The 14070-nt window shown below is 40.7% G+C and overlaps 1 protein-coding gene across 1 annotated transcript in view; it reads right to left on the bottom strand.

The window, feature by feature from the left end:
- Positions 1-14070, bottom strand: part of CPNE4 (copine 4) — a 606100-nt gene that overhangs the window by 134291 nt on the left and 457739 nt on the right. The window contains exon 7 of the mRNA XM_060099960.1: positions 11101-11190. Within this exon, the coding sequence (XP_059955943.1) occupies positions 11101-11190 (90 nt within the window). The remainder of the gene's footprint in view (positions 1-11100; positions 11191-14070) is intronic.

Here is a 14070-nt window from a genome sequence, read left to right as displayed (position 1 = left end):
CTGCAGGATTGTAGTTCTTCTTGTTTCTGCTGTCTGCCCTCTGGTGGATGAGGGCATCTCTGTATTTAATTTTTGATAGTTAGACTTATATATGTTTTGGCATGTTTCTCCTTGGATTTATCCTGTATGGGATTCTCTGCACTTCTGGAGTTGATGGACTATTTCCTTTCCCATATTAGGGATGTGTTCAACTATAATCTCTTCAAATATTTTTTCAGTCCCTTTGTTTTTCTCTTTTTCTTCTTGGACCCCTATGATTCACATGTTAGTGCATTTAATGTTGTCCCAGAGGTCTCTGAGACTGCCCTCAATTATTTTCATTCTTTTTTTCTTTATTCTGCTCTGTGGTAGTTATTTCCAGTGTTTTATCCTCCAGGTCTCTTATCTTTTCTTCTACCTCAGTTATTGTGCTTCTAATTCCTTCTAGAGAATTTTTAATTTCATTTATTTTTTTTTCATCATTTTTTGTTTGCTGTTTAGCTCTTCTAGTTCCTTGCTAAACGTTTCTTGTACTTTCTCCATTCTATTTCCAAGATTTTGTATCATCTATACTGTCATTACTCTGAATTCTTTTCCAGGTAGACTGTCTATTTCCTCTTCATTTGTTTGGTCTGGTGGGTTTTTACTGTGCTCCTTCATCTGCTGCATATTTCTGTCTTCTCATTTTGCTTAACTTACTGTGTTTGAGGTCTCCTTTTTGCAGGCTGCAGGTTCATAGTTCCCATTGTTTTTTGTGTCTACCCCCAGTGGGTAAGGTTAGTTCAGTGGGTTGTGTAGGCTTCCTGGTTGAGGGGACTGGTGCCTGTGTTCTGGTCTCTGAGGCTGGATCTTGTCTTTGTGTGGGCAGGACCACATCTGGTGGTGTGTTTTGGGGTGTCTGTGAATTCAGTATGATTTTAGGCAGCCTCTCTGCTAATGGATGGGGTTGTGTTCCTGTCTTGCTAGTTATTTGGCATGGGGTTTCTAGATCTGGAGCTTCCTGGTCGTTGAGTGGAGCTGGGTCTTAGTGTTGAGATGGAGATATCTCGGAGAGCTCTCGCCGATTGGTATTATGTGGACAGGAGGTCTCTGGTGATCCAATGTCCTGAGCTCGGCTCTCCCACCTTAGAGGTTCAGGTCTGACACCCAGCTGGAGCAGTAAGACCCTGTCAGTCATATAGCTGCTAGTGTTGGAGGGTCTCCTGCAAAAGTGGGGGGTGGCCGTGACTCACCACAGGGATAAGGACACTGGCAGTGGAAGTCTGGGAAGGACTCCTTGGCCTGAGCCCTCCCAGAGTCTGCCATTAGCCTCACTCAAACTTCTATGTAATATTGGATGTCAGACAACGTTGAAAAAAATTCTACAGTTAAATCCATTGCCTTTTACCTGTAGAGCCTTCAGTAGATTTTCTTTGATTATACAGGGCCTCAGCAAATACACCTCCTATGTACCCTAGGTCGAGGCATCAAACGAGCCTTCTTAGAGAGGTAAGAACCAGGTGGAATCTTGAAGGACAAGCCATGATTGGCTAGGGTGCAGCAAGCCAGAACTTGTGATGCCAAAGTTTGCATCAGAGAAAGTCTTTATTCATGAGGCAGCCAAGTGAGGAGACGGGTGAGCAAATCTCAAATCCCTGTTAGCAAAGTTGAAGGGCTTGGGATGTTTATGGGATAAAGCTTGGGTGTGGGGAAAGTGGGGAAAGGTGATTGGAGATAAGAAAAAGCTGAGGCACTCCTAGTTCTGCACAGGCACAACTAAGCTACTGGCTTCTTCATGGGCCTCGCATCCCTCTCCACATTTTTTACCCTTCTTCCTGTGGATACAAATAACAGTGAGGCTCTAAGGTATGGAGGAGCCACAAGATAGAAGCAACTTGGGTTCTGAATCACTGCACGCAGGAGAGGCAGACACTGATTAGAAAGCTTTAGTTCTGATTGTTATGTGAGTGAGAAACTTATATTTCATGGGGGCACTTTGTTACCACAGCATTGTATAACCTAGGGTAATTATAGGGTTAAATGAAGTCACTTAAGCAGTGTCCAGCGAAGCAACTGGGAGCTGGTGGGTGAATGTTCGGTGAATGTTAGCTGTCCTTCAATAGTTAAGGACAAGAACGATGGAGCATGAGAGAGCTGGGTTTAAACTAAGGCTGCACTATTTCACTGTGTAATCTTCAGCAATTTCCTTAAACAAAGAGTTTTGAATTCCTCGTCTGTAAAAAGGGGGATAATATTAATGAAAAGGAAAAATATTATTAAAATTAAGAGAATATGTAGTTTTTCTCTCATTCAGAAGTTTCTCTATTCCTGCACGATTTAACAGTATTTAAGCTGGCTGTTGCTTTTCCTTGCTGCAGTACTGTATAGATTACAGATCTCAGTAGAGGCAGCCTGCTGGGCTCAGGTGCCATTTACTTAAGTGGCATTGAGAATTCCTGTGTCAGGGCTGATCTAACACAGAGACACCTTGGTGAGTCTGCAGTCCTCTGGTAATTGCAGGGCATCTAGGGTGAGTGGGCTATCGACAGGCATAAAACCAGCAACCCTCGAGACCAGAGGCCATCAAGAAAGCACTTACATTTTAACAGATCTCAAGAAAGCTTCATAGGACCATGAGCCACCCCCAAATTTTCCCTTTCCATTATAAGGTAGGTAGAGAAGGAAGTAAACTTGCTTCCACCCACCTGGGAATGTCAGATTCTTTACTACAGGTGTTTCCAGCCACACTGAACATAGCAATGAACCCCTAAATTCCAAATTCCCATGTTTTGTAGCAAGAATAGGGAAATGCTGGTGTAAGCCATGGGCTATCTAATGATTGAAGCCCCTTCTATGAATTTGGGGGAACTATGGGGCTGAATTGGGGCCACTGTCAAGGATTGAGATCTGGGGGTTGGAACTAGGGTGGGGTTTCTTCCTTTCTAAGCAGTAAGAGCCAGAGGTTTGTTAGAGAAAATCAGCATGAAACAAGTATGGAACTAAGTCCAAAGGATCAGAGGCCAAATAAGAGGTACTTAGGGGTCCAGGATTTAGGAGTCATATGGGGTTGGGAATAAAGGGGGAATGTCCAGGGCAAATTCCAAGAACACACTCCAGGAGTCCAATCCGTTTGGCCGTTGTGAGCCAGTCTGGCTCAGAGAATAAGCAAAGACAGTGAATTTGTGGAGAAGATGGCTTGGTCACACCTGAGAAGGGAGGATGGGAATAGCTGGATAGAAGCCAAGGACGAACGAATGTTAGGATTTCATAGAGAAGGAAGAGCAAATATATACACACATTAGATTTGCAGTGAGGTGGCAGGAAAAACACTGAGCTACCTAAGAGAGGTGCCAAGAAGTCAGCTAGGTTTGCAGAATCAGTGGGAAGACACTGCTTCTTCATGTGCTCTTGGCAAATGGCCTGCACAAGAATTGTTTAGGAAAACCATTAAACTGAAGATTCTAGGACCACTGGGATTCTGATTCAACAGAGCACTTTTCTGACCTGCCAGGAGTCCAACTTTGGGCTGTCAGGAGGGAGCTTGTGAACATGCTGTTTTAAATCACCCAGGCACCGCTACAGAGGAAGGGAGGGCATGAAGAATGAGCAAGATATTAGGTGGGTAAAAATGCCATTTATGGTTGCTTTAGACTTGTGTCCGGGCCTCCTCTCAACCCTCATGGCCTCCTGAGTTTCATCACCTCTGCTTTGATTTTGGGGACTTGCTTCTCCTTCTTTTCTGCTGCTTCCTTCTCCTGGTTCTGTCTTGCTTGTGTCCACCCCACTAAGACCTCAGTTAATAACCTGGGCCTCTCTCCAGAATAAGGCCTGGGGGCAGTTGATACAGAAACAACTGGTCCTCCTCACCCTAAAGCCCTCTTCAAAGCAAGTGGCTTCTATCAATTATCCTCAGAGGATGTCCGATAAACTCTAGGGGAAAGTCTCCAAGTTACCTGTGCAGTTTGAGCACCAGAGAGAGGGACAGGAAATGACCTCAGGGTGCTTACATGGTATTTGTCTCGATTGTTCTGGCATGACCTTTACCCCAGTACTAGGCACAGTTAGGGTGTTAATAATACTTGCTGGTGGTCCCTTCTCCTTCTCTTTCTAAGACCACCATCTGGAAGAATCTATTCTGAATATCAGCACTGTCTCCTAACAAATACATACTAGGTATTAATAATGTGTTGATAAAATCAAAGGAAATGATTAATATCATATTTCATAGAATCAAAGAGGCACATATTTATTTTCTTAACAACCACAAATTGATAGAAAAGCACTGTGTTATAGTTTCATTGAGAGTGTTTTTTCCCCTTTAGTGGTATGGTGAATAGTTGATAGTTTCTCAGACTTTATGAAATATGTTACATAGAGACAAGTCTTCTTTCTGTTAAATGTTTGAATGATGATAAGCATTTTAGTTGAGTGAGAGTAATGGGATAAATCATCCTTTATCAGGATGATTTATTTTCTAAGAATACAACAAAATAGAGGCAGCACAATTCAACAAAAAGCATGAAATTTGGCATTTGACTGCATGGCGTTTTGAGCCTCAGTTTCTTCATCTGTAAAATGAACACAATGGAATCTACCTCACAGTATGGCTAGAAGTAAATGAAGTTGTGATTTTGATAAGGACTCTAATATGCCATAGAAATCATGGATAATTTCATTCAATAGCTAAATATTAAATATATTTCATTAAGTAGCTAGTATTAAATATTAAATATATATTTCATTAAATAGCTAACATTAAATATTAAATATATGTCATTAAACAGCTAGTATTAAATATTAAATACATATATTTCTTTAAATAGTTAATATTAAATGTAACCCTAAATCTACTTAGGAAGTAGTGCAATGTCTTTTACATAGTTCAGAAGACATTTCAGCTTGTCGCAGGGTTTTCTCTTGAGTTACTGAGAGAGAATCCTCTCTGAGTCCGACTGTAGGTATTTAAGGCTCAGTAGATGTGGCTGAGAAAACTCTAAGCCTCTGACACCTTCACAATTACTTTAAAAAATTAACTTCTGTCAGAATTAATGGGGAAACACCAGAGCATTTTCCACCATACTGGTGAATAAGACCAGAGGATGCCCTCCAACTCTGCTACTATTTAACATTGTGTTGGGAGCACTGGTACACACAAATAAAGAAAAGAAATAAGGAGAACGACTAGTTAAGTAAGGAGGCGCAAAACTGTCTCTATTTCCATATGATCTATATTTTAAAAACTCCAAAAAATTAACAGAAAATTAGTATAAACAACAATAAAACTTAATAAAATAGTTATTTAAGAAAACAATTCAATAGCTTTTATGTATACAAACAATAGTCACTTAGAAGGTGTAATGGAAGAGAAAGACAGAAACAAACAAAGTAGGCATAAACTTAAAAACAAACATTCCAAACCTCTAAGAGGAACAGTAAGTGCTCCTGCAAACACAAAAGGAGACCTGAATGAACTGAAAGACGAACCATGTTCTGGGCTGGGAAGACAACATTAGAAGAGATTTCCGCAAGAGGGAAGGGATATGGGAACATATGTATATGTATAACTGATTCACTTTGTTATAAAGCAGAAACTAACACACCATTGTAAAGCAATTATACTCCAATAAAGATGTTAAAAAAAAAGAAGAGATTTCCTTTGCAATCTCAATAAAAATACTATCAATTTTTTTTTTATTCTGGTACTAGTTGCTTATAAAGCTTAATGGAAAGAACAAGCAAAATATCCAAGCAGACCTGAAGACCCTTAAAAATACAAAGAATACAGAAGTGAGAGAGGCTGGTTCTATCAGGTATTAAAATGTGCTACAAAATGATTACCTGTAAGGGAAGAGAGTAAAAACTAGAGAAACAGGAATGGGAGTTAAACTTTTCTGAATATACTTTGTTTTGTAGTTTTGATTTTAGAATCATGTAAACATTTTATATAATTATAAGACAAAATTAAACTTGAAAAAATAAATTCTAAATGTTGAAAGCAAAATGAAACAAAGGAACCCAACCGTTCTATGGGTTAAAGTTTCAACTAGAGAGAGGAATTGTCTCTAGACTTTAAAATATGAGTTAGCATCTATAGAGAGATACATATCTTACAAAAAAAATAATTTCAAAATTTCAAAATTCATGAATTAAAAAAATTCATACCAGAAAGCAAGTAAACTATTAAGAACTCAAGAGCCAACTTGAAGGGATTTTAACTGGTTAAACAAGGGACGATACAAGATTTCAAAGGAATAATTATAACTGAAATAGATTGAAACACTGGGATATATTAAAAAATCCATGAATTCTTAATAATAGTGAGGGACCCCATTAGTCACCTATGAAGGATGCTAGAGAAGTAACTTGTTATACTGAAAATTGTTTGAAAAAAAGAAAGAATAAAGCATTTTCCGGACTTTCTTGTACAAATCACACCTCAGGGAACCAAACAGCTGTTAAAGGGAGCTCTTCTTTATAGAAGAACTTTAAATAATAGATAAAGAAGGAGTAATAGAATTAGAAAATTACCATTTTGGAAATTCTAATGAAATAATGAATCTAGGCAATGCTCCTCAATAACTGTTAAGACCATAAAAGAACACCACTCCTTGTAAAACGTTCTTGCTACAAAACAGCCGCTGAATCTGATCAAGTGCCAGCTAGCTGTTTATAGAGAACACAGAGTGGGGGAAATGTGACAGAACAAACCAGCCTGGTTTCTTCAAGTAAAAGAAGTTTCTTTAATTAAATTGCAAGGAAAAAAAAAAGAGGGAGAGAGAACTAACAGATTGAAAGAGACTTCAGAGACATTTCAGTCAAATGCAATGCTTGGACCTTGTTTAGATTCCAATTTGAAAAAAAAACTATTAAATAAATTAGATGGTCACATATGAATAGTGGCAGAACACTTGCTGGTATTAAGGCAGCTTAGATAATATTCTAGGTATAAAAATAGGTTCGTGGTTATGTTCATAGAAAGATTCCTTGTCCTTTAGAGATACATATTGCAGTATTTTCAGATGAAATGGTATGGTGTTTGGGAGAGGACCCCATAGTGACTTACATTGACCCCAGGTCCTTTTGCCTTCATGGACCCCCTCTCACCATAATAGATTTTGGGGATCCTAAAAATGTTATTGTTTTCTGATGTGAGAAAAAAAATGGAAACAGTTTATTCAACCTTATAAGTTCATTTTTCCTTCTCACTTTAAAATAAATTAAAACGTTCTTGTAGGTTCTTAAAAGTATCATGTGTTCTGGCACTATGCTTGCTTTCCCTAATGAATGAGTGAGCCCTGGTCCGAGATTGGCTTCAAAACGATCTAGTGGTGGTTGGGGGCGGGGGGGGCGGGGTGACAGAAAATGAGTATTGGGAGTATGGATGAAATAAAATTGGCCACAAGTTAATAATGGTTGAGGCTGTGTAATGGGTGTGGGGAGCGGGGTGGGTTATCATAACCCACTACTTTTATGGATGTTTAAAATTTTTCATAATAAATAAATTAAAGTATCAATTTCCGAAAAATACTTATTTGAATGCTTTAAAAAATTTTTCCCATAGAGGAGGAAAAAAATAAATAAAACCGAAAGAAAAACCTGGTTTTATTTAAACTTGGTGTTAGTGTGGACCCTGAATAAATGAGATTTAAAGATATCAAGTCTCATTTGGGACAAAGACCTCATTATTAGAGTTTTGCCAAGACTGAGAATCTAAATGGACAGAAGGTTTTAAAATGTTTTCTTTTTTGGTCTTTTTTTTGATGTGGACCGTTTTTAAAGTCTTTATTGAATTTGTTACAATATTGTTTTTGTTTTATGTTTTGGTGTTTTGGCCGCGAGCCATGTGGGATCTTAGCTCCTTGAGCAGGGATCAAACCCATACCCCCTGCATTGGAAGGCAGATTCTTAACCACTGGACCACCAGGGAAGTCCCCAAAGTTTTTAATTTAAAAGTTCACTTTCTGGGTTTTTTTTTTTTTGGTGGTGAGGAGATGCTGCCTGCCAATATGGTACCATTTTATTTCAGAGAAAGCTGAATGGGAACAACATTATGAGCATTTCTCAGTGGCCTTTGTGATGAAATAATCAATACAAATAAAGGGCAATACAGGAAGTCTCTCCAGCTTTTCAGAAAAGCTGCATTTGGTGATTGTGAGCAGGTGAGTGATGATATTGGGTTTGTCACCTAGTGAGCTCAGCACACCTGTGTGGGCTGATTTCCCCCCCACCCCGCCAGTGACGCACTGCTGACCTCTTAGCACCTCCCTGCTCTTCTGTCCATTCACTCCAGAAACAGTTACTGAGTATCTGCTCTGTGCCGCGCGCTGGGCTGGATGCCTGGATACACAGGGGAAAAAACATGGTTCTCACCCTGAAAAAACATGGTTCTTCCCAAACTGGGAAGAAAGAGTCACCTGCTGGGGAAAGAGATGGAAACGGAAATGTTCCAAACAAGTGGAGAAGTATCTCTATGAGGTGGGTACAGAGGGCACCCATAGAAGCTAAAGAGATCAGGGAAGGTTTCTGGAAGTGGAGGGATATTGGAGAGACCCGGAGGAAAGTAGCAGATGATGATAATCTAAGAAAAGCAGAAGAATGAAGAAGGCATCAGGCAGAGAGAGGCATGTGCCAAGCCCTGAAGGCTTGGAGAGGGCAGGGTGGGTATGAGTGCTGGACAGAGAAAAGGTGGTGGAGGGGAGGTTGGGTGGTGGAAAGTGGTGGGGGGCACTGAGCCGCGGAAGGACTGTAATGAAGAAGCAAATGTCTGTACCAGGGGTTCTCAGTGTGGGCTGGGACCAGCAGCATTAGCGTCACTCAGGAATTGTAGAATGTACATTCTCAGGCTCACTCCAGACCCACCTAATCAGAAACCCTGGGGATAACACCTAACAATCTATGTTTTAACAAGCCTTCTAGGTGATTCTGATGCATTGGTCTAAATGATTTTACCCTCTAGGGAACATTTTATGTCTGAATACACTTTTGGCTGTAAGACTGATGGGGGTGAAGTATCACTACGAGTGTTTAGTAGCCTGGGATGCTGCTAAACACCCTGCAATGCACAGGACAGGCCCCCACAACAAAGTCCAAATGTCAATGGTGCAGCTGTTGAGAAATCCTTATCCTCCCTTTCTCTGTCTCTCTCTCCTTCCTTCCTTCATTCCTTTCCTTTTCCTTCCTCCCTCTCTCCCTCTCTCTCTGTCTCTCTCTCTCCTTTATTCCCACTTGTCCTCTACAGACAGCAGAGCACTCAAAAGGCCACAAAATGCTCCTTTTCTGCATTTTTATTTATTCAATTACAGATAACCCTCCCCTTTTATCTGATAACTCCCCATGACTAAGTTGACCTATGGCTAATGTAGGCATTATGTTTTTTCTGCCCCAAAGGGTCCATTTATCTCCCTGGGAGTGGGATGGGGTGGCTCAGAGTATAGGTGACAATCCCCAACCCAGGCCTGAAGCTGTAGGTCTTGGCCACTGTGCATATGAGCTTATACACGAGACCCAAACAGCCAGAGTCCTGATTTTGGCACGAAAGACAATTCCAGTGGAAGTGGAGCCTCCCACAGGAGATATTAGGGACAACTCTGAGCAGCTCCTCCAGACCACAGAAGTAAGCATGTCCACAGATAGTACAAAGTCCAAACAAAATGGTTTTAAACAAAGATGTAAAGTCACATTAAGAGTTTGGGACTAACCAATGGATAGGATTCTAAACTGATGGATGACATTGACAAATGCAAATAATTATATCCATTAGAAGAAGGTTTACAGGGCAAAAAGAGTGAGGAAAGTGTAAAGTTACAAAGACAAATATTGGCAGTGCCCATCTAATACTTTCCAGGGGAGTCAGTGCCCCCAACATGAATGTTTAGCCTGCCTAACAGACCTATAATCCCATTGGGGTGGTAGGTGTCCCAGGCTTTTAAAGTCTCAAGCTATTAATCACCTCCACTATCCAGCTTCCCTGGCTCTGCTTTTAGGCTGTCACACAACCTTCTGACAAGTGTCCTCCCCATGGTTTGCCCACATGGAGAAAATGCTCTGGTAAAGCTGATATGAATGTTGAGTTGGCTTGAGGGTCATGTTTCTCACTGAACATGAACCTGTCGGCCTTTTGATTTATAGCTCTGGCCTCTATTGAATTTACTCAGTCGTCCTGAGTTGGTAGAGTCACCTCTGGGACACTGACAACATGGAGCTTCTGGACTTCCAAGGTAGAGAGAGAGACAGACCAGTGACCATAAGGAATGACTCTGGGAGTCTGCTTCGGGCACTTAGCCTATTGTCCTCCTTTGGTTGTCCTGACTCTTATAATGAGTCTTTTCTTCCAACTTCTACATTCCCATGATACTCAAAACGCATGTGTGGTAGACTGAAAAAAGTGGCCACCATACTCTGCAGCTCCTCCTGCCAAGAGGTAGAGTCCATGTCCTATTTCCTCATCCCTGAATCTGGGATGGCTGTGTGACTGGCCAATAGAATGCAGAGGAAATGACCTCATGTGAGTCTGAGACTGGGCCTCGAGATGTGCATGTTTTGTCCTGGCTCTTTTGGACCCTAAGGTTGCTGAGTGTGTAAGTCAAGCTAGCCTGCTGATCGATGAGAGACAAATGGCCCCGCCACCCTGATCATTCCAGATGACAGCCAGACAAACCCCAGAAGCAGAGGTGTCCTGCTCAGGTACAGCTGACAGCAAATACATAAGGAAGTCCATGCAAGACCAAGAAAAGAGCCTCCTAGATGAACTCAACTTGACAATGTACAGAATCATAAGCTAAATAAATGGCTATTGTTTTAAGTATTAAATTTTGGAGTAGTCTGTCATGCAGCAGTAGATAACTGATAACAACAGTATTTGTGTTTTTAATAACTCCCAAATATACCCTGAACTTATTGCCACAGTTTCTCTCCTAGAGGCCATGGGATTTGCCACTTAATGTAACATGATTGAGATTTATCTCATGTTATCTCAGGAGCCTCAATGGCTCCAGCAGAAAGGAGAGCCCTTGTTTCTTCCATCAAGATGCTAAGAGATTTGGGTAAATGATAAAGAAAATTTTGGGTTTGCCAACATTCACTTGAAGAGAAAGAGGAGGGGTAAATATGTAAAATTACATTTCTCAGACATAGAGTTCTGACCTTCAGCCGGCGGTCGGGATCTCCACTGCATAGAGAATTTACTGATACTTTGAATGATTTCCAGGCTGGGCTTAAGTTATTCATCACAACCTGAGGAAAAAAAGAGAGGAGTGGTGGGTGGGAGAGGAAGTGCTTGACATTTTCACATTTCAACATAAAAACTGCTTGAGAAACACTGTGGTGCTTATGAAAAGGACAATTGTCTGGAACAGGTGCCTTAATGAAAACTTGGAGTAGTAAACCTTTCAAGGGTGCCCACTAGGTGGATTGTTATAGGCAGAACTCTTGCGGTCGCTGGCCTGGCTGTTATTTCATGAATAATGACAATAATATTGTCCAGTATGTGGATGCTGGAGATGACCCCTTCTACATCAAAAGAGATTGGGATTAAGGAGATGGGCTACCTCTGCCTCTGATAAAGTATCCCCAGTTCTGTAGGACTGTCAGTCCTATGGCATAAATTCTCTTCTACTGAGGTCAGCATACGTAAAACCTATTGGTGTGTGTGTGTGTATGTGGCAGGACAATTCTGCTGCTGAAGAACTGAGCGGTCTTTGGTGACTTGTGACCTTGGTTAGATCAGATTGCAAGTCAGAAGAAAAGTTTCTAGAAGAAAAATCCCAGGAATACATTTATACTAGGTATGCGCGGGAGGCATAAGAGGGCAGATCTTCAGAACTTCAGTATCACAAACTAAGACTGCAATATCATGAAACCCTTTTAAGAGCAGTTTACTAATCATGAACTTGGCTAAATCCTGCCTGAGAGTCTATTCAAGTCAAGTCTTATTCTGCCCATCAGATGATTCAGTAATTCAATTTGGTTTAGCTTATGAGTATTTGCTCTGTGCCTAAGGTTGTACTGTGTACTCTAGGGCAGGGGCTCCCAAAGTGTGGTTCCTGGACCAGCAGGAACTTGTTAAAAATGCAAATGTCTAGATTCCACCGAGACCTACTGACAGAAACTCTTGAGGTGGGCCGCTATGTGATTCTGATGCATGATATTTGAGAACCACTGCTCTAGGGGACATACAAACGAAGTTAAATGGAGTTCTGTCATATTGACTTTTCTTTCTATGAAGTTTTTAGTTAGCAGAGCCTTAGAATTGTAAAAAAAAAAAATTCTCTATCTACATAACATAATTATTTTATAAGTGATTCCCTCTTCTCCTGAATTCCTTAATATAATGATGAATTATTGAGTATACTGTAGGCTCATTATTAAATTTCCTTTAATGCATTAAAAAGTAGAAAAATAATGTTCCTGTGTGACTGCTTTTTGCTCTCATTCCCTGAATGAGCAAAGTGATAGTGAGAAGAAAAGTTAGATAAAATTGTTTTGGTTAATTTAAATTTCTCACCTTTGTATAGAAATACTAAAAAGTGAATATGTTTCATTATAACAGCTTCATAAAACTCAATAGCAGATCAAAATTTCAACTAGAAATTTCCTCTGAAATTAAAATCTGTGTGTGTGTGTGTGTGTGTATGCACACACACATGTGCTTACCCAGAGAGAAAGGTATTGCCTGGTATTTATTTTGTATCTATTGAGTAAGAAAGAGGAAAAATCAATTCTATGTTGATTGACTCATTGGAAAACTTTACAATCACAATTCTTATGAGATTCCAGGAGCCCCTCGCAATGGGGTATGGGGAAGAGTTAGAGGGGAACAGGGAAATTTACCAAGAAGAGGGAGGGATGCCGTCAGGAGTGAATAAGAGCTCTAACAATATGCCACCCCTCTTCTTTCTACCTGCACATTCAAGTCTCTGTGCACTGGCTGGAGCAAAGGCATGAATGGGTACCACTTCTGATTCTCCCCAACATTTAGTTACTTCTCCTGAGAGAACTTTGTTCCACCAAAGGAATCTTTATGTGGGAAAAGTTCTATTTGGTGATGGTGATGGGGTGCCACTCAGGGAAACCATCGCAGTTGCATTTGAAACTATTCCCCAGGGAATAGTTTGTGACTGTCCAAATAATCACATTATAGTATCACAGGGAGTGGACATACTATCAATATTCAACTCCATTCATGTATTCATTCTTTAGTAGACACACTTTATTAAATGCTAACCATGTACCAGATGACATCCACAGAACTAGCCCATCCAAGACTATTCGATTCTTGTTTACCTTAAATATGACATGAAAAGTTCCCCTAATGCTACCTGCAACTCTGCTACTTCAGGAAAAAGGAAATGGATTTCCAGTGTGGGGTATGGGAACACAGCACCCCACTATCATCCTGAGAGAGTCATGAGAGTTCCTTCGTCCTTTACCCCACACTGGAAGCACATTTTTCTCCCAGCTCCAAGCCATTCCTCCTCATCAATGCACTTCTCACCCCCACACAGTCTCTCTTTAACTGGCTTGTATATAAAATAAAATTAAAAGTGGAGACTAGGGTTGATTGTTAAGTGGGTGTGTGGTGGTGGGTAGTGGGGGGTGGGATAGTGAAGGATAGGGTTTGGAGTCACGTGGAGAGAATGTAGGAGGGTGAGAGGGAGATGCAGCCAGACCAAGTGCCTGCTGATACAGGACAGCCGTTCGTACGACAGATCTGACATCAGTCCCGTGTGTGGACTTTCCCTGGGGAGGCAGATTGGCTTCTCAAATCGCAGCAAAACTCAGGGTCAAACTCAATTCAAACCTCAGCTCTACCTCTTGCTCACTGGGAAGGTGACTTGACCTCCTCAAAGTTCAGTTTCTTCAACTGTAAAATGGGGTAATAATAATCATGTCAATGCATAGTTGTCAGAAGTAAATAAAATGATGCATATGAGATCAGTCAGTCAAATGCTTGGTACCTAGTCATGTTTATTAAATATTAGCTAGTATTCATCTTTTTATTATTAATAAGTTGCTGGTTTTCTGCATTAAAGGTCAATAATGGAAAATCTGGGTGAGAAAGGTTCTCCTCTTATAACACCCACACTGAGAATAAAGAGCCCTCTTAAAGACTGG

Source organism: Mesoplodon densirostris, chromosome 5, assembly GCF_025265405.1.
Source record: "Mesoplodon densirostris isolate mMesDen1 chromosome 5, mMesDen1 primary haplotype, whole genome shotgun sequence".
In the NCBI taxonomy this organism is placed as follows: domain Eukaryota; kingdom Metazoa; phylum Chordata; class Mammalia; order Artiodactyla; family Ziphiidae; genus Mesoplodon; species Mesoplodon densirostris.
Note: the sequence above shows the minus strand (reverse complement) of the source record. Positions and strands in the feature narration are given on the sequence as shown.